The sequence below is a fragment of the Mesoplodon mirus genome (assembly GCF_964341445.2).
Source record: "Mesoplodon mirus genome assembly, chromosome: 11".
NCBI lineage: Eukaryota > Metazoa > Chordata > Mammalia > Artiodactyla > Ziphiidae > Mesoplodon > Mesoplodon mirus.
Genome location: NC_138987.1, coordinates 91,687,899 through 91,708,943, shown reverse-complemented (window position 1 = coordinate 91,708,943; position 21,045 = coordinate 91,687,899). Strand labels below are relative to the sequence as shown.

The following is a 21,045-nucleotide window of genomic DNA, read 5'->3' as shown; positions in this document are numbered from 1 at the left end:
TGTATCATTTTACTTTGGCAGAATTACAATAAACCCATACAAATGTCTTTGTTCAGGTCCCAGCAGCAGTGATGTGTCTCCTTCGGTGGCGTTATCTGATGCCACAACTGTACAGTCCCTAGAGGAACTAAGGTTTTGTGTGTGTCTGCATCTTAACTACAAACATCAAATGTCAGATCACACGTCAAGCACCATGTCATACTGTTGTCCCTTCGTCCGCCTGCCACAGTTTTTGATGAGAACCACAGACAGTGTCAAAAACATGACCCAACAGCATGCACAGAGCAACGTTCCCACAGTTAAAACTGTCTGTTTGGATTCTGAGAATGGCTGTTCAGATTCCTTATAAATGGTGAAAATCACACCACCCAGGAGGATTGTATACCAAACTGATACTGGAATGAGTCCTATGAAATGAACAATCCTTCCAGATGGGCCCCACCCAGCTTTGCTTATCCTTGCAACTGCAAGCATCTTGGTGGGAAGTAAACTTGACGTGTATAACATTGAGTAGAGAGACATGAAGACCATGATGATATTTCCTCTAAGGCAGGTGGCAGAAGATGATTTTATGAGACCCACTAACTGGCCAGTTAACAAGAAAAGGACGATGTTCCAAATTTTACTCCTGTAGAAGAGCTGGATTACTGTGGCAATGAGAAAGAAAGGGAAGAACCCAGTGATGACTGCTTCACAGGTCATCTGCTAGTGATGTTTATGAAACCACATTGCATTGTGCAGCCACTCTCGGACGCAGGACTTGCTCCAACAGGTCTGCTGGTTTAACCATCTGAGATCTCCCTTAGGTGTTTCAGTAAGGCATTTGGATCAAGCTGTGTATTTTGTTGCATAGTCCAGGCTCAGCACTCGGTTTGTTAGATGCCTGTCATCTCCAAAACTACAATGGCTGCCCATAAATTTTTTAAAAAAATATTTATTTGTTTATTATTTATTTTTGGCTCGCGCCATGTCTTTAGTTGCGGCATGTGGGATCCTTAGTTGCAGATACATGTGGGATCTAGTTCCCCAACCAGAGACAGAACCCGGGCCCCGTGCACTGGGAGCACAGAGTCCTACCCACTGGACCACCGGGAAGTCCCCTGCCCATAAATTTTTGATTGTACCAGTCTTCCACAAATTCATGCAGTAAGGAGATTCTGTGCATTCCCAGAGGTCCACTGATGCAGTGGACACATCCAAAATAAGACTGACAGGCCCTTTCTATGTTAAAAGCCATCCAGTATCTCACACTGCTGAGGAAGGAGATCCAGGAATCATACCTGTTTAAAATCTGGACATCTCCCCCGACACCTCCAACCATGGGATCTTCTTCTAAAACTTTTACTGTCTCCACTGATGAGGCAGGGTCAAGCACGGTGTCTGAATCACAAACCTGTACATAATCCACACTTCGTCCTAGTGCTCTGAAAGCCGTGTACATGACTTCTCTTTTTCCACCCCATTTTTGCATGATGCAAATACTCTTGTTGGATAAGACCAACTGGGTGACATGTTGTGAGCTTTCTGTATGTGACTCATCTGTCTCACCAGGACCCTTCATGTGGAAGTTGTTCTTCCAGATATAAGTGGCTGATTTGTCCCTGCCCATGACTGCACTGAAGATGTCCATCATGTAAAGGTCATCTTCTGAATTTCCATCTATGACCATGACAACTTTAATTCCAGGGTAGGTTGTTGGCCTTTTCACAGATTGCAAACATTTCCATAAGTAGTCTGGATCTTCTTGATATACAGCAATGCAAAGAGCAACAGTTTTGTTCAACTTAGTGGGGGCTTCTAGAGATTTTTTCATTTTTCGGTGCTCCAAAAAGGCAAACAGGCTTTGGATGAGGAGGTGTGATGCTAAAAAGGCACCATATAGTCCAAAAGAGAAATAGTAATTATCTGTTTGGATAAATTGGTAGCCAAAAATATAAGTAGTTGTGATTCCAAGGAGGAGAGAAACTCCAAAAAGTGTGGTTCCAATTATTCTCAGGATACATAGAAACCTCTTACAATACATCTTGTTCAGCTCTTGGTCAAAAAGTTGTGTTCAGCCTGTCTGTGTTGCCCCAGAGTGTCAGTGGCGGGCAGTTTCCAAAGCTGAGGTAATAGGAGATCAGATGAATTTGAGACAACTGGCCAAAAAAAATTTTTTTTTAAGGATGGGGGAGTCTTAAATATTTAGGTCTCCTCCACTTTAAAAAAATCACTAGTATTTTTTAATATTTCCATTGCACTTCAACTACTAACTCTTAAAAGAAAATGTTATCTGTGCTTTGAAAATAAATTAACTTTATTTTATGCTCTAGTTCCCCTCCCCTAATATCGGAAAGTCTCTTCTCTTTTTTTTTTTTTTTGTGGTACACAGGCCTCTCACTGCTGTGGCCTCTCCCGTTGCAGAGCACAGGCTCCAGACGCGCAGGCCCAGCAGCCATGGCTCACGGGCCCAGCCGCTCCGCGGCATGTGGGATCTTCCTGGACCGGGGCACGAAACCGTGTCCCTGCATCGGCAGGCGGACTCTCAACCACTGCACCACCAGGGAAGCCCTCTTCTCTTTTTTGTATAAAAAACAAACAAACAAAAAAAGCCCTGGTGAAAACTTAGCAGAACCCAGGAAGCGTAGAATTGGGAGAAAGTCTTTGGCTGGGGCTGGTTCAAGTCCCTGGTTCCATGGGCTGCTGGAAGCCAGGACTGGGTAATTCTTCCCAGATGGCTTGACTTCTCCTTCTTCATGGTTGTTGCCTTTCTGCCTCCTCCAGCTTAAGGGGGGTCTCTTGCTTACTTCTTCACAAATGACATTAGATTCTTATTTTGCAGAAAAGATAGAAACTATCATCCGTGAATTCCTCAAATTCTTGATAATTTTGTGAACTGATCCTCACAACTCCTGTGTCCATCTCTCCCTTCTTGGTCTCCTCAATCCCTCTACCCGTGCTCTGGATCCCACCACTTTCCTTAGGTGGATCTCTCACTTTTATTAGGAACTTTGTTCCATCCTCTATCTTCTTGCTCCTGTACCCTAAAACTCTCTCTCTGCAGTGGCTCATTCCCCTTTAGGATATTAACGTGCTCCATTATCTTGCAGCTCAAAGCAAACCAACCACAGCAGCCCTCTCTGCATCACAAATGGAATCCTTTAATCCTAATGTCACGTGAATTTCTGAAAGCATTTGACCTTGGTGCCCACTTATTCTTAAAGCTCTTTCCTCCCATGGCCTCTGGAACAATCTCTCCTGAATCACCTCCTCCTTTGCTTGCCTTTTCCTATTTCTCCCATGGGTTCCTCTTTATCTTTACACCCAACAGCACAACGGATAACACCTTCCGGATGATTCCATCAGCACTAGAAATTAAAAATATCCAAAACAAAATTCATATTCTCTCCCAATCCATCCTCCATCCTCTGCTTTCTAGCTCTGTGATCTTTCAGCCTGAAACCCAAGTCCATCCAGGTTTCCTCTCTCCTGCATAACTCATGTTTAATCAAAACCTCCTAAATATCTCTACCACTAGTAAGTGCCTCTTTAGCTCTACATTTCTATGCTAGTTTTGGTAACACAACTAGTCTGAACTATGAAGAGGCTTTTTTTCCAGGTCTCTCTGACCTTTAATCCATTCTTCATACTTTGCCAGAGTGACCTTTCTAAAATGCAAAACTGATTTGTTTACTTAATTACCCCAAACCTTCAATGGCTTCTACTTCCTAGAATTAAAATTCTTTGACTTACCCTTTTGACATTCATGACCTGGTTTCTGCCTACCTATCTAGTTTCATCCACCACTCCATGCACTTTGTGATCTTGAAAGCACTGCACACACAGCTCTCCAACCTGTCATGAGCTGGTCCAGCACCTCTGACTTTGCATATGCTGTTTCCTATGTCTGACATTTTCTCCCTTGTTAAATGCCTAGCAATCTCAAAATTGCTATTTAAGACTCAGGAAGCAACACCCCCTTTGTAGGGACTGGCTTGCTCTACAAGCTCCATGTACCTTGAAAGCAGGTCTTCTTCCAGTTTTATCACATTGTAATGTAATTTATATGTCTGCCGCTGCTTCTAGCCTATGAACTCGAGGCCAGAGATTGTTTCCTCAGCACTTGATATGGTGTCTGACCCACAACAGGTGCTCAATAAACATCTATGAAAGGAAGGAAGACTTACGAAGAGACAGAAAAGAAAAAAGAAATGAAGAAAAGAAATGGTATGTAGTGCATTTATTTCTCTGCCTAAGAAACCACTGTACAGCTGCTCAGGTTAAAGACAAACTTATTAAGGTCATCAAAGAGGTGGGAGGAGGCCAGAATGACTCAGATTCTAGGCTGTGACTCAGTGGATGGTTGTTGTATCATCACTGAGAGAGGGAGCAGATGGGAAACAGGTCTGGGAGGGAATAGGAGTTTAGTTTTGGACATACGAAGTTTTTAGTGGTTAAGATACTATAAAGCTCAGATTAAATATTTATATATGGTTATCTATTTTCAACATTCAAAACTGACTCAGTATTTTATATTTTTTGATGCAAAGATTGTCTATGAAAGTGAGCACTAAAATTAGAAACTTAATACTAGAGCATCGTGGCACCTTGGCCTAAGAGGGTGATACACTGGGACTTGGTCAAGCTATGCTAATCAGCTAATGCTGATTATGACCCTTAAAGAATGATCTTGAGCGGGAAAGTCAATTCATGACCATATTGGTGGGCTTTCTTTAAAAACGGTAACATGGAAGTAATGGCATTGATAAACATAGGCAGGCACAGAATACTTGTCAACAGGCTTCTGGTGATGAATGAGTCTAATTGTTACTAAGTCAGTTGACCACAGTTGGACAATTGTGGGCATCATCCATAGATATGTCCTTTCTTCTCCTCCCAAATATAATAAGTATGTTTTCCAAACTGATTTTGGGACACAAATGCCACAGCCTCAGCCCCTCCCCAGATTTTCTCATGCATTCTCTCCCACCCTCACCTCCAGTGAGCTTTGTAGGAAATGAAAAAGGGTGGCTGTTTCACTGTTACTGGTACTACCTACTTTTCTGACCACAAATAATAAACTTCTGTAAATCTGTGCTTTTTTGACACTCATGTGCCCCCATGCATGGAAAAAAAAAACTTCTACCCAGTCCTCAAGAGAATTCAATGAGAAAAATTTACTGCTAACACACTGACCAATTTAGGAAATGCTTTGAGAATTAAGCCAAAATCTGAGTTTCTCCTGCTACCCCTAATTGACGTCCTCCATTCCTCAATGCTTTCTCCATGTATCAACTCTTCCTGGTTGCCCAGTCCCATGCTTTTTTCTGATTTTCTTAAATCCTCGAATAATTTAAGCCTTATGCTTTTCTATTTAAAAAAAAAATCTCCATGTTGTGAGGCGAATGGTGTGGAAAGGGTAATAGCAAAAAGGTAGAAAACTATCACATAATTCTAATCTGAATCTAGCTCGATACACGCTCTGTGAAGGCAGGGGCCACTTCTGCTTATGACCCTCTGTCCTGGGAGTGCTGTAGCTGGCACAGTAATGTTTCTTTGATGAATCTAGTTTAATTGTGTGTGTTCTTGACCCAAAAGTGAAATTTATCTGAACATTCACAGAAGTTAATCTAAAATAACTCAAGTCATGTGTCTTCAAGCTTGGGTAAGGAGCCTAGAGGACGTTCAGATGCCCAAGGGGCAAGGGCCACGTGTTGACATTTTCTCTAGAGTCATGAAAATGAGATTTAAACTTTTTTTTTTTTTTTGGCTGCGTTGGGCCTTCATTGCTGTGCGCGCGCTTTCTCTAGTTGTGGCGAGCGGGAGCTACTCTTCGCTGCGGTGCAAAAGCTTCTTATTGTGGTGGCTTCTCTTGTTGCGGAGCACGGGCTCCAGAGTGCAGGCTCAGTAGTTGTGGTGCACGGGCTTAGCTGCTCCGTGGCATGTGGGATCTTCCCGGACCAGGGATCAAACCTGTGTCCCCTGCATTGGCAGGAGGATTCTTAACCACTGTGCCATCAGGGAAGTCCCAGATTTAAACATTTTTAACATCAACATCCTTAGAATCAATGCACTTGATAAATATTTGTTGAATGAATGGGAATATTACTTTCTAAAAACAGAGTATTTTTCTTCTGTAAATAAAGATGAAAGAGGTCCCATCATTTTCCTATTTCTCTCTAAAAACCAAAACACCCAAATTGAATTTCTTTTATTTACCTGTTTATTCTAATATTTTCTGAGTTTTCAGTTGAAAAATAATTCCTAACCCTGTCTTAGAATTTGTAAAATAATCATAAGTGGCCTAAATCACTCTTTCCCATATTTGGAACCTAAGTTTGCTAGCACCTCATTTATGAAAGAGGAAGTAGTTTTCAACCCTGAGCAATACAATTTTTGCCTGATATAGTCAATCAGTTAGAGAAAAAAAGAAACATGAGAAAGCAGAGGCAGAATATGTCAGAGGAAAATATAAAAACAATAAAATGGCAACTTAATCTAACCAGATTGGTTTTAGCTAATAGTTTACTGACTGTGATTCTTGAATTGCGTTTCTCTTTTACGCTCAATGAGCATGGTCATTCAGGATCCCTCTGTGTACGTTGGCTTTGCACCTTTCCTTCTTCGAAAGAGCTTTCAGTAAATTGATACCTGGTTTTTAGATTTGCTTTGTCTCTTCATCAGAGTCATTAAGAATATAACTGATTCATGAATAATCAACCTCTAGGCAGCAAAACCGTAAGTAGGTATTTTAGCTCTCACTCCCTCCAGAAATCAGAGCCTGGGATTGTTGATGAAAGGAGAACTCTTTGGGGAAGTGCTCCCAGAGAACAGGAGTAGGGGGCCAGGAGAGTGAAACAGGGAGGGAGGGAAAGCAGGAGGGTGCATTTTGAGATGGTCCAAGGAGGTGTGCAGAATAAGCCTCTGAAGATCCCATCCCAGGGATGGAAGAGGGAGCATTTATCCAACTGCTCCCATCCTACATAGGTCAAAGGGAGTGTTAAATGAGGTGTTAAATCCTTCACTCTCAGGTTTGCACATGCTCCAGTGCTAAACAGTTATGATTTTGGAGAAGCTCTGAGGTAGAAGGCAGGGGGCTCCTGCAGTCTGGCTGAGGTGAGGTGCCTCAGCTTATATACGAGAAACTAGAATAAAAGGCAGGTGAGAAGATGTGAGGTGGGATGAATAATGTGCCTGATACACAAGGCAGGTTGAAAGGGATTAGTTTAAAAAAAAAAAAAAAAAGAGCTTCAAGGAAACAAAATACTAATACATAAAAATGCTGGAGATTTGCTTGGCTCTGGAATGATCTCTTTCCTTCATCTCCTAAAAATGTACCTATTCTTCATTGCTGGCTTAACTCAGAGTTCTTGCCAAAAGTCTTATCAACAGAAAGTCAACTTTGCCCCATTCTGATTCAGCACTCAGCTCACCGCTCATCTAGATCACTCTTTAGTTATATGTATTTGGTCCAATAAATTTCATTACAAACTTCTTAAGAATGAGGGGTAGCATCTTAAATCTCATTGTATTGGCTCCTTTGGGCTTAACACAATGCTTTATTATATGTCCACCTAAATCCCCAACTTTCACACTCGCTGGAGGGTCACCACTGGAGACAGATTCACATCACATCTACAGTATATTAATTCTTAATTTCTAATTGCAGATTAGAATTTTGATATCTTAGGTCTGGTTTGAGTAACTCGACACTAACTTATGTTGGAATTGTAGCTGTGTGTGCAAGACTGAAGGACAAATTTCAGAGCAAGACTGTCTCTCTCAATCAAGAGACTTTCACAATTTTCCCCAAGAAGATGATAACATATCTGTTGTCAATACAGACAGAGAGTTTCAAATTTTAGACTCAAGTTTCCTCATAATTTCACTACCTCTATTAGTTTCATTTTTTAACCACATTAAGTAAATTCCTGTTTCACAATAGTACAAAAAAACCTACATAATAACATTATTAATACATTTTCTAGCCACATCTTAAAGCCAAATTATCAAAAGATTGTGAAATATAAGTTGTAGGAGCAACTGGAATCTTCTCTATTAAAAAAAAAAAGGTGGTGGGCTTCCCTGGGGGCGCAGTGGTTGAGAGTCCGCCTGCCGATGCAGGGGACATGGGTTCGTGCCCCGGTCCAGGAAGATCTCACATGCAGCGGAGCGGCTGGGCCCGTGAGCCATGGCCGCTGAGCCTGCGCATCCGGAGCCTGTGCTCTGCAACGGGAGAGGCCACAACAGTGAGAGGCCCGCGTACCGCAAAAAAAAAAAAAAAAATGGATTAAAGACCTAAATGTGAGACCAAACACTATAAAACTCCTCGAGGAAAACATAGGCAGAACACTCTGTGACATAAATTGCAGCAATAGCTTTTTCGATCCATCTCCCAGAGTAATGGGAATAAAAACAAGAATAAACAAATGAGACCTAATTAAACTCAAAAGCTTTTGCACAGCAAAGAAAACCATAAACACTGTGAAAATACAACCTACAGAATGGGCGAAAATATTTGCAAATGACGTGACCGACAAGGGATTAGTCTCCAAAATATACAAACAGCTCATGTGGCTTAATATCATCAAAACAAACAACCCAATCAAAAAATGGGCAGAAGACCTAAATAGACATTTCTCCAAAGAAGACATACAGATGGCCAAGAGGCACATGAAAAGATGTTCAACATCGCGAATTTTTAGAGAAATGCAAATCAAAACTACAGTGAGATATCACCTCACACCAGTCAAAATGCCTATTATCAAAAAGTCCACAAACAATAAATGCTGGAGAGGGTGTGGAGAGAAGGGAACCCTCCTGCACTGTTGGTGGGAATGTAAATTGGTACAGCCGCTATGGAGGTTTCTTAAAAAACTAAAAATAAAGCTACCATATGACCCTGCAATCCCACTCCTGGGCATATATCCAGAGAAGAACATTCGAAAGTATACACGCACTCCAATGTTCATTGCAGCACTGTTTACAATAGCCAAGATATGGAAGCAACCTAAATGTCCATCAACAGAGGAATGGATAAAGAAGATGTGGTACATACATACAATGGAATATTACTCAGCCATTAAAAAGAATGAAATAATGCCATTTGCAGCAACATGGATGGACCTAGAGATTGTCTTACTGAGTGAAGTAAGTCACACAGAGAAAGAGAAATATTGTATGATATCGCTTATATGCGGAATGTAAAAAGAAATGATACAACTGAATTTATTTACAGAGCAGAAACAAACTCACAGACTTAGAGAATGAAGTTATGGTTATCAGGGGGTAAGGGTAGAGGGAAGGGATAGTGAGGGTGTTTGGGATTGACATATACACACAGCTATATTTAAAACCAGTAACCAGCCAGGACCTACCATATAGCACAGGGAACTCTGCTCAATGTTATGTGGCAGCCCGGATTGGGGGGTGGGTAGTTAGGGGGAGAGTGGATACGTGTATGGCTGAGTCACTTTGCTGTGCATCTGAAACTATCACAACATTGTTAATCAGCTATATTCCAATGTAAAATAAAAAGTTCAAAAAAAAAGATACCACATTAAAAAAAAAACTAGTATAGAAAGAGCACAAGAAAGTGTTTGAGTTCACACAGAGCGCTGTCTTCTTTTGGGTCTAAAACACTAAGACAATGGGGATGAGCTGTCAGAAGACTTAGTGAGTCTCAGAAAGACAGAAAAGTGTTGGGAAATTCTAAAGCAGCCATGGTTAATAAAAATTGCACTGTGGCAAAAATAATCAAGATGATTTCAGACAGTTATAACCCAGGAAAGTGTTTTCTGAAACAGCTGCTTAATGTGCTGGTATGGACCCCAACTCCCTGAAATGTTAGGCCATGATTAAGAAAAAATTCTGTTTTCATAACAATCCTTTTGCAATCCTTTTGCCTTATCAAGAGATCCACGATGCCTTTTCAGAGAAAAGCAACTCCAATGGCTGGTCAATTATATAGCCCCTACTATGTGCCAGGCACTGTTCCTCACAACAAACTTATGATATAGATATTATTATAATACCCATTTTACAGATGAGGAAGTTGAGGCATGGAGAGGTTAGATAATTGACCGAAGGTCATGTGGTTAGTAAGTATTGGAGCCAGGATTCAAACATAGGCAGTCTGGCTCTACAGCTTCTGTCTTGGAATTCCATCATCTCTCTCTAATACTTGACTTCCAAGAATGAAGACCTGCCATAGAAAGAGTGAACATATGGAGCAACTTCCTCAGGGAATCTGGAAATAAGAAAGTTCTCAGAGATAAAGGATCAATCGAGATTGGCCTCAGCCATAGGTCTGCTATATCAGTTAAGGAGACTGAACAACTCCCAGGACTCTAAACTCCTCGACAGCCACATAAAGGGATTAGCCTCTTTAGAGAAGCAATCTGTTAGTCTCATGTGGCACTGGTGAGTCATGGGAGAGTGGAAAAGGAGTTGGTGACCAGGTTTTTGGGCAAGCAGTGTCTGGTAAGGGGGACCCATGGGCTAACTGAAGTGTCCAGTCCTAGTGAGATGCAGATGAATCAGGTCCCCAGCCTAAGAATCCCTGATCTTCTTTTATCCTGTGTAGTTTGATTGCAGTGAGGATGTGCCTGGAGCAGGCTACACAAATAACCAGTCTGATAAAAATGAACAACAATTAGTATTCTGATGAACAGACGTGTGTTTATCAGGACAAATCAGCTTCCTTGTATCTGATCAGCTCTGGAGAACTGGAAAGAATGAATTCCTGGAGTCTAGCCCTGCAAGTCCCAGGGCCAGATCTGGAACCAGTTTTACCAAGGCACATGCCACCTTACGAGTCTCTTGGCAACCAACCCATCTCTTTCCCTGGTGACAACCTGACTGCGCTATACATACGACTTAGGAAAACTGGTAATTCCCTGGTGGTCCAGTGGTTAGAACTCCAAGCTTTCACTGCCAAGGGCTCAAGTTCAATCCCTGGTAGGAGCTGCAAGCTATGTGGCAAAAAAAAAAAAAGAAAAGAAAAGAAAAATTATACAAGACATCCTAAAAACACATGTGGGGCTTGAAAGTCTGGAAATATAAAGGCAATGCGATTATATGTCTGAAGTCTAATAGTTTGAAATATATGGCTAGGATGAATTGGTAGTTGTTTGCCGAGTTCTAGAATAATGAAACTACAACGTAACTTTCAAAAATTAAAGAAGTTGGTTTTGGATAAAGAGGTGTGTGTTAGCAGATATAAAATTCATCCCAGGGGGTTGAAAATACAATCCCTTTAGTGTTTATCGGGCACTCGTTAAATGCTGAGTACTGAGCTGGGCATTTCAGAGAGAACATGGAAAGCAAGGGGTAGCAAAGGCCCCATTTTCTGCCCAAAAGTTGTTGGCAGTCCAGCAGTTGAGGGTAAGACAAAGACCCCAAAAGCTGCACTAGAAAACAGGTTCATATGGGTGGAACAAAGGAAACAGAGACCGCATCTTTTGAGACAGTCGGGGTGGGCATCACCAGTCATTCCTCAATGCCATGATAAGACGTCTTTCTGGATTGCTGGGCACAATGCCATCAGGATCAGTTGCAGCAGAAGTGCCCTCACTCTTTGCCTTGACTCCCTCCACCTGGCATGGCTTCAGCTTCTTATTTGGGGAACTCAGTTTAAGAAGCTGTTTCTTGTCGGCTGGTATTTTCTTGAATAAACAGTGCCCCAGGGCCTCCCTGGTGGCGCAGTGGTTGAGAGTCCGCCTGCCGATGCAGGGGACACGGGTTCGTGCCCCGGTCTGGGAGGGTCCCATATGCCGCGGAGCGGCTGGGCCCGTGAGCCATGGCCGCTGGGCCTGCGCATCCGGAGCCTGTGCTCCGCAACGGGAGAGGCCACAACAGTGAGAGGCCCGCATACCGCAAAAAGAAAAAATAAATAAATAAATAAATAAATAAATAAACAGTGCCCCATCTTCAGAAAAACAATGTCTCCACCTCACTCCTCGGGCTGCCCCCTCACATCTACAGAAACATTTAAAACAATCCCAAGGGCTTCCCTGGTGGCGCAGTGGTTGGGATTCCGCCTGCTGATGCAGGGGACACGGGTTCCTGCCCCGGTCTGGGAGGATCCCACGTGCCGCGGAGTGGCTGGGCCCGTGAGCCATGGCCGCTGAGCCTGCGCGTCCGGAGCCTGTGCTCCGCAACGGGAGAGGCCACAACAGTGACAGGCCCGCGTACTGCACAAAAACAAAAACAAACAAAAACAAAAACAAACAAACAAAAAAACAATTCCAATAATCCAAAAGAAGAACAGAAAAGGGAGAGAAGATTCCGCCAGCACTCCAGACACAGAAGCCATTTCCATTTCCAGGGCGCTCCCTAGCCTGTCCCAGGTGTGTCCTAATGAGCAGTCTCAATGTGCTAAGGGGTGGCACGGGGACTTCACCACTTCCAGAATGTGCAGGCAAATCATGGGTCAGGAGCCTGGGATGGGTCACTTCTGAGCTCAGAAGCCCAGGCAGCTTCAAAGACTGGAAAGATTTAAGAATGGTAAGTGGGCAAGTTGCGAAAGCAAAGGCCTTGAAATCTGGTGACTTCACACACTTGTTGATGGAAGGTGGAGGAACAAGAACCAGTAGGTGCTTTTAGGAAGGGGTTGCTCTCCCGAACCCCACCCTAGTCTTGCACAAGGTCAGCACAGAAAAGGGATTAGGAAATAAAATGAAATGAATCCTCTCTTAATATTACTTTTCAAGTCTTTCAGGTTTTTTCTTACGTAATCTTGGTTTTACTCATTGGGAGTGAAAGTGACAAAGCCCAAACTTTTTTTTTTTTTTTTTTTTTTTTTTAGGCAAAGGGTCAGTGTCAATACCTGTAGGAATCAAATCGTTTTAAAACCTGTTTTACTAAGAGGGGAGTAGTCAAGTAAATGGCCTTTTGCATTTCAGCTCTGCCTTCATTGGCTGTGTATCTTTATGCAAATTACTGAAACCTCTCAGTCTCAAACTTTCTCATCTGTATTATGGGGATAATAAGCCTATTTAGGATTGTAGTGAGCATTATATGAAAGAACACAAATCCTTCCGCACGCTGCCTGGCACATATCAAACTGACAATACCAGGCTGCACTTCTCATCATTTTAAACCAGTCATTGTCAATTAAGGCAAAAAAAAAAAAAAAAAGAAAGTGGCATTCCGGGATCATACCTCTCTATGGTGCGAATAAATATATTCAGATGTCCTTTGGCTGACGCTTTTAGGACCAGCCAAGGCTTAGCAAAGCCAAGAGTCGTGCAGGAGCGAACCTATTTGTCTGCCAAGAATTCTGGCCAGCGCTTCTAAAGTTCGCAGAAGCACACACCCTATGCCCTCGTCTGGGGCCATACCCGAGCTCCAGCCGGGCTGGAGCAACCCCGGCAGAAGCGCGTTCCTTGGCGTCCACCCAGAAGCCAGACGGACACACCCGCGGGAAGTAAACTTGACCGGACTCTGGAGCTCACCGAGCGGCGCGGGCGCAGCGGGGAGCGCGCGGGCGTCCAGGGCCCCTCCCGGCGCCCCCCGACCGGGCTGCCCGCGGGACGCGCTGCTCACCTGCCAGGCCCGGCGGCACCACGGCGGCCAGAAGCAGCAGCAGCAGCAGGGCCGGCGGCGAGAGCAGCCCGAGGCTCCCGTCCGGGCTGCGGCGGGACATCGCTCGGCGGCCGCGATCTCCGCTCGGCTGGACCAGGCGGCTGTTGGCAGAGTGGTTCTGCGGCCGGTACCGGGGCGCAGCGATGCAGAGGTTGGGGCGTCCTTAACTTTCCTCTCTCATGAGCCCGGCCTGTTTGGGGCTTTTAGAGGCGAGGAAGGCTCACGTGGCCTTGAGGACAACCTTCTCCCTGTTGGGCCCCAGTCGGGGAAGGGCGGGTCCTTTCTGACCCTCTAGCGCCCTGTGGGCAGGGCTGGGACAGTTCCCCTCCTAAACTTCTGGGACCTGCCGAGGCTACGCGCTGCTTTCTCCTCACTCGTCGGGCGGTTTGGCGGCCCAGGGCTGGAACAAATCAGTTCATGTCCACACGGCTAGCCTCTAGGGCCGGCCACTCGTCTGCAGCAGCTGGGAGGAGACCCCCTGGCCGTGGAGAAATGCATACCCCTGCCTACACGCAGCTCCGATTCTTCGCCATTCTGGAGAGGTCTTCACTGGTCCTTCTAACTCCAGGATTAGTGCCCTTCCATCTCAGGCTGCTTAACCTAAATCCATTGGCTGTTGCTCAAGACTTTGGATCGTTTGCTTTTCTCTTCATTGGCTGGATCCACCACTGGCGAGTGATTCAGACGGGTCTGAAACCAGATATATCCCCAAACCCCCTGTGAAGTCCCCATTTCTATGCAGGATCAGTTGAAAGTGACATTGTGAAGTAGGCAAAACTATGCCTTGGGTAGCATTGTGAAGTTGGCAGAGGGTGCCCTAGGTGACATTGTGAAGTAGACACAGTTGTAGAGAATAAACATATGGACACCAAGGGGGGAAAGCGGGGTGGTGGTGGTGGGATGAACTGGGAGATTGGGATTGACATATACACACTAATATGTATAAAATAGATAATAAAAAAAATTTTTAAAGGAAGTTGTGCCACCCCAAATATTTCAGTCATGCTACCCTCCACCACCCTCCTTCACTTTATAACCCTTCCAATCCAAGAAGCAAGTGTTTGGATGCGATCATGTGTAAGATGCCTGATGCATGAGAGACACTCATTCATCTATTATTTAGTCATCAAATATTTGCTGACTTCCACGTTCCAGGCACAGAACAGTAAACAAGACAAAGTCCCTGCCCTCACAGAGCTTGCATTCTAGTGCAGGAAGCAAGTTATACATGTAAACAAATTAAGTGGATCAGGGTTTATCAGCCTCAGTGCCGTGACTTTTTGGGCCATGCAATTCTTTGTTGTGGGTGTGGTTCTATGCATCCTCTGGTCTTTACCCACTGGAACCTCCCTCTAAGTTGTGACTATCAGAAACATCTTCAGACATTGCCACACATTCCCCTAGGGAGCAAAATTGCCCTCAGTTGAGAATCACTGAATTCGAGGATGATAAATCTTGCCTTCTTTAAATTGTCAGTTTACATATCCAGGAGGGAGATGAGTAGCTAAACTCAGCAAAGCTGAGGGGAGGGGAACCAAAGAAGATGTTGACTGCAATGTTTTTATCACTTTGGTAGTAGATAGACACGTGTGGTTTGGGCTACTTACCACTCATTACCCAATTCCTATTACCAATTTTTCATGAATCTGGACCCTATTGGTTTTGAAGCTTCAGTGAGCAAGGGAAGAGATATGTTTCCACCAAGAGACACGATAACTGTTTCACTGAATTCGAATTTTAAATTTCTGCCTGGCCTTTATTGGGCTCCTGTGAAAGAAACGGGCAAGAATAGGATTATAGTGCTGGTCAGAGTGACTGAGCCCGACAATTGAATGAATATAGCACTGCTACTCAGCAGGAGGGGGCAGTAGAAGGAGCTCAGGGGAGTCCCTTGTACCACCACGTCCTCCTGAAAAGGTTAACTAACGTGCTGTGACCTCGCCTAGGCCGCCCCACCAGTGACTCAGGCCCCTCACTCCGATGGGCAAAGAACGCCAACCAGCTGGGATGCTGGCCCAAAGCAAAGGGAACAAGAAAAGAGAAGTCATGAATAACTAGAGCTGGGGGACCAGTTGTAGAAACAGAGACAGTGGCCTGTGTCTATGTTTCTTCCCTTGCTGTAACATATATGTGGTGGATTCAAAATTTTACAGTTCCAGAATAAAATGTACATCATGTAAATTTGGTTTTTGTCCAAAAGGTATGATTAACTTAGCATTCAAACACTTATCCATCGATGGTAGAAATTTGAGAATACCAAACTTAAGGTTACTCAGTCTCATTTGGGCTAAATTCTAAGCAAACGTCACCTCCTCCTTATTCTTTCCCCCTTTCCTGAGGTTGATCGTCATTTCAGGGGCTTATGTATTGACTGGGCATCTATTCTGTGAGTCATCTTCTTGGCTTGGTGGCCTCCAGTGAGATGAAGTTCATCTCTTCCGTCCTCCTTGTGGTACAGCAGTGGCAGGAATCCACTGTTGACATCTGAGGCTCTTGGCCTCAGGTCTGGATTCCTATGTGCTCTGTGTATTAGTTAGGTAATGACAAATAAACTCCCAAAGTTGAATGGAGTAATGCAACCAAAATGTATTTCTGACTCATATTCCAGACCAATGTGGGAGTTGCTTAGTTGCTGGCTTTCTTTCATGTAGAAATGTAAGAATCCAGTGTCCTTTCACCTGCGGTTCCACCATTCTCTAAGGCAGATGTTCTAATGTTTCCTTGCTCATATAGTGCCCCGAGCGTCTCAATAATACATTCTTGGGGCTGCAGGCCCAAAGAAATATCTAACAGTTTCTTTTATTGATTAGTTAGGGCCAAACAATTTAGAAGTAGTAATTTACTCGGTGTCCCAGATGGTACTATGTTTTCCTCAAAGATTTATAATATCTCAAGTGCCCCCTTTAGTTCACTGTGGTATGTCCTAATGATAATATTATTTCCTGTGAATATTTAGTATATCCTAGGTACCCCTTGTGAATTCATTGTGGTGGTCAAACTGTATGCAGGAACAATCACTCGGGGTCTTGGAATGTTTTCTTCCAGCCAGAGAAGGGGAAAGAATATGGGAAAGTTCTCTGCTTCATTCCACTGGCAATGACTAGACATACTGCCATACCTAGATGCTAAAGGGGCTGGGAAATGCAGCCTCCAGCTGGGATGTCACCTCTCAGTACGGAAATAAAACACACATTTTTTTGGAAGTCAGCCAGCTGTTTTTGGTACTCTTGGCAACCTCTCCAACCAGACTTGGATTCTGCTGGGTCCTCTGGCTCATTATCAGACCCCTCTGAGCCCTGTGGGGCAGTGTGTGGAGTAGGGAGTCAAAGATACTCCGACTTGGTGTGTGTCAGTCAGCCTCCCCAGATGCCACCTTCGGTCATTGCTTGCCTACAACTCAGATGTCACGTAGGAGACATAACTCCTTGCAAGTTCATGAGCTACGTTCTGGAAAGTTTACACATAACCTCCTCTGCTCTGGTAACTCTAGACCTCACTGGAGTTTCTATTACCAAATGTTTCCACATCCTACCCCATCCATCAAATAGGCAACTCAACCGCTAGAGGAAGGATGGTGCTGGTCCTTGTATCAAACTACTGTGTATTTCTCTTAACCACTCTTCAAACTTTTTAGTTGCTTGGATAAGAGTTATTATACATCCTTATAAATTATTACCTTACAAACATTTATTATCTACTAAATACCTTATTATACGTCCTTATTCCAATTTATTGTTCTTGAATATACTTTATGGCCTTTTATTTCAACTGTGTCTTTTAAGTGTCCAAGCCAAGCTTTTGAATATTTCTAAACATTTTTCTTTCTCAGGGGCACAAACCTTACATTTTAATGGCTTTGAAGATTATGGTTTGTGTCTATGCAAGACCACAAATTTTACTCTTTGATCTTTTTGTTTTCTTCTTCCTTGAGCAATAAGCCTCAGCCTCTTAGAATTAACCTAGTAGTGCAAAATTTACTAAGTTAAACATGAATTTCTCAGAAGAAGAATGTGTAGGGTAATATTTTAGACTACTATTCAACTTCTCTTCTGTATATTTACTTCTGTAGTTAATTTTCCCTTTCTTTTTTGTTCTTTTCCTCCATTATTTTTGTGTGTAGGTTGTTTTGGTAGTTAAACTGATCATTTGGTACTTGGGGATCAGAATATTGAGTTCAAATTGCTGCAGAACCAAAGAAAAAATGGACATTCCTCAGAAATCCTGGGCTCAAGCCTGATGCCTGCGGAGCTTGTTTTGATGACTTATTTTTTTTTATTAATTAATTAATTTATTTTTGGCTGTGTTGGGTCTTCTTTGCTGCACACAGGCTTTCTCTAGTTGCGGCGAGCGGGGTCTGCTGTTTGTTGCCGTGCGTGGGCTTCTCATTGCGGTGGCTTCTCTTTGTTTCGGAGCACAGGCTCTAAGCGCATGGGCTTTAGGAGTTGTAGCACGTGGGCTCAGTAGTTGTGACTCGCGGGCTTTAGAGTGCAGGTTCAGTAGTTGTGGTGCACGGGCTTAGCTGCTCCACGGCATGTGGGATCTTCCCAGACCAGGGATCAGATCCAGGTCCCCTGCATTGGCAGGCGGATTCTTAACAACTGCGCCACCAGGGAAGTCCCTTGATGACTTATAATACAATTCTGTACTGTCTGCCTATCCTCTCTTCGACTCATTTGCTCATGCTTTATAAAAGCTGCAATCCATTATAATTTCCAGACTGCAGGTGTCTTGTAAATTGGGTACAGAAAAGTGGGGCTGCCATTGGTCAGTGACTGTAAGTCCACTAGCATGTCTTGGCTTTGGGACAATGGTATAGGGGTGAGATGTGAATCAAGCATGGGCTGACTGAAGCAGAAGGAGCAGAGGTTAAGAGAGAAGTTTCTGTACAAATTGAATACTAATTAGATGGTTTATTATTATTATTTTTTTTTCTACAGATGACAACTATACATTTTTTACCCTGCTAATAGGCATCTTGGTCTCCATCTTTACTTCCAAAGAGGCTGAGAAAGGCACTCCTGAATACTTTTGGGGCCAAGAACATTTTCTGCATTGTTTAAGGGATGTAATCTTTTTTTGCCTGACAGCTATTTTTTTTTCATAATTTCTCTTTTTCTACCTCTTTTCTAAATTAAATGGCTATATCCTGGAGTAGCTGCCACCAAGTTCCTCAATTTACTTTTCTTCTCCCACTCTTAACATCTTAGCATTTTCTCCTCATTCTACAGACAGAAGTACAAATGCCAAATAAAAACAACTAGCAAAACACAACCCTTTCTTAGTGGTGTTTAACCTTGACTACGGATGCAAAATATTCCCGTGTTAAATGTCCCTGATCTTCTTTCAGGTTATAAGGAAGGATTTAAGCCTGAATGGGGTGTAACAATGGATAAATGAAAAGTGCTTGATCAATATTTGGTGAGTCGAGTTTGCTACTGATAATTTTCAAATGAAGACAGTAAAAACACAAATCATAGGCAGTTAATTCTTGGAAAGTGGCTACAAATTAACATGTAAATATAACCCGGGGTCAAAACTCAAGATAATGCTACTTGGAAAAGATCCTAATTCAGTCTAGCTGAGTAAATTAGATGAACATCTCCTGGATACAGGGAATTTTGTTATAAGCTGTGCATATCAATCTTTCAGAAAACTGCAGTTTGAGAAGGGAGTTCTGAGGACTGTTGCCAAGAGAAATTTGAAAACTGTCTCTGTTGAGAAACACACACTGTCTGCTAGCTCTTTCAATTTAAAGATTTCAACTTAAATCAGAAACAAGAACCAGCACAACATGGAGTTTGAAAAATATTGCAGACCGAGGGGAAAGGAACATCATCCTGAAAGCTCAGATTTCTAAAAGCTACCAATTTTAGGAACCCAAAGGAATTTTAGGGAAAAAATTTAGCATATTCTATAGGATATGTGAAAATAGCCTCTCTTTACCAAGAGTAGAATGTTTATAAAGAAAAACAGGTTGAGAAGAAGATGCATGAGATGAAAGGGGAGATGGATAGGATAAGAAAAGGTTGATGGAAAACTAAAAATTTCATAGTAGAATTGATATTTCCATTGGAGGCTAATAGTAAAGAGCAGAAATTGACACTGTTGAAAACTGAGTCAGTAATTTGAAGGAAAAATTGATGAGGCCCTCCAAAAATAGAAGGAAAAGATAAAAAGGAAAAGGGATGTCAAGGTGAGAGACACAAAAGAATTTAAAGTCCAGCCTAAGAATGATATTCTTAATGAAGATTAAATCAAATTAAATATTGAATAGAATAGAAGCACTGATCAAAACACTATCAAGAAAACTTTCCTGAACTGAATAAACAAACCTTAGTGTTTTTTCCTGATACGATGTGATGGGAGGTGCACAACATCACCTATGTAGTAGTCTTGGCAAAAATGTTTCACCCTAAATCAAATCATGAGGATCGCATTTGGCTGGGGCTAGCTTCATGGGCACATGACGTGTTCAGTCAAATATACCCCATCTCTCAAGCCTAAACCCGTCAGTCTATGGGCCCCGGTCCTGGAGGTTAAACCTTTAGTTTTAGGCTTATCAAAACCTTTGCTCAACAAAGGTAAGTCTCGCCCTAGGGGTAACTGCATACCAACTATTAAAAAAATAGTAGTCTCTGAATTGGTACATAAGGGGGGAAAAAAAAAAGGAACTGTGAACGTTCCAGTGAAGGGAAAATGGAAAATGTTACCTGCAAAATAGTAAAAATCAGATTGACGTGGCCGTTGAATAATCATCTGCAGACTTTGTTGAGAGAAAAGGTTGTGACCATGAAATTTTATACTGAGTTAATTTTAGTTCATGTGTTATGGTAACAAATGTTTAAGGACTCAGAAAATAGAACTTCTATGAATCATTTTTGAAAGAATTACTTTGATAGACTCCAACAGACTGAATGACAGGTCAAAATTAAGAAGAATAGGGAAGCCATAATGTAAAAATTTAGAGAAGAATCTTTCAGTCAGTTTAATAACTTCAGCACCCCACATTTAGGAATTGAGTGGGTTCTGTATTCTCAGGTGGATTCTTCAACCTAGGCAGCAGCTTGCCCTTGCTAATGATTCCATTAGCAAGACTGTGTTTTTTTCTGCTTCCTCTTCTTGCCCAGTGACACAAGGTGTATTTCTCAAGCTGCATTCTTCACAGTACAACCCAGATTGAGTCCTTGCTGTGGTTGATAACTTGTAGGTGCTTTCCTGTTCAGCACTTGCTACCAAGTAATTTTGTTGAAACAGTATTTCAACAAGAATTACATAACAGAAGCAAAGTTGCATAAAAACCATAATGGCCATTTTCATCGCCAAATAAACTGAGCAATGATTTTCTGCATCCTGACAACTCCTCTTGAATGGTGCATCATGTTTTTAAAAATTGGCTATGAAAAGCCAATGACTCAGGGGCAATCTATCAGCAGTCATGGAGCTCATTCTCTTACTGTTCTTCTTCTAGGGAATGATCAA

General features: G+C 42.8%; 1 protein-coding gene and 1 pseudogene across 2 annotated transcripts in view; both read right to left on the bottom strand.

Moving 5' to 3' along the window:
- Positions 1-14,038, bottom strand: part of PLBD1 (phospholipase B domain containing 1) — a 58,518-nt gene extending 44,480 nt beyond the window's left edge. The window contains exon 1 of the mRNA XM_082635098.1: positions 13,528-14,038. Within this exon, the coding sequence (XP_082491224.1) occupies positions 13,528-13,627 (100 nt within the window). The 5' untranslated portion in view covers positions 13,628-14,038. The remainder of the gene's footprint in view (positions 1-13,527) is intronic.
- LOC309812098 (hyaluronan synthase 2-like) lies at positions 178-2,023 on the bottom strand (annotated as a pseudogene). Its single transcript has 2 exons — positions 1,068-2,023; positions 178-907 (listed from the first exon to the last, which is right to left on the bottom strand). The product of its transcript is annotated as a hyaluronan synthase 2-like (transcript).
- Positions 14,039-21,045: the final 7,007 nt, after the last annotated feature.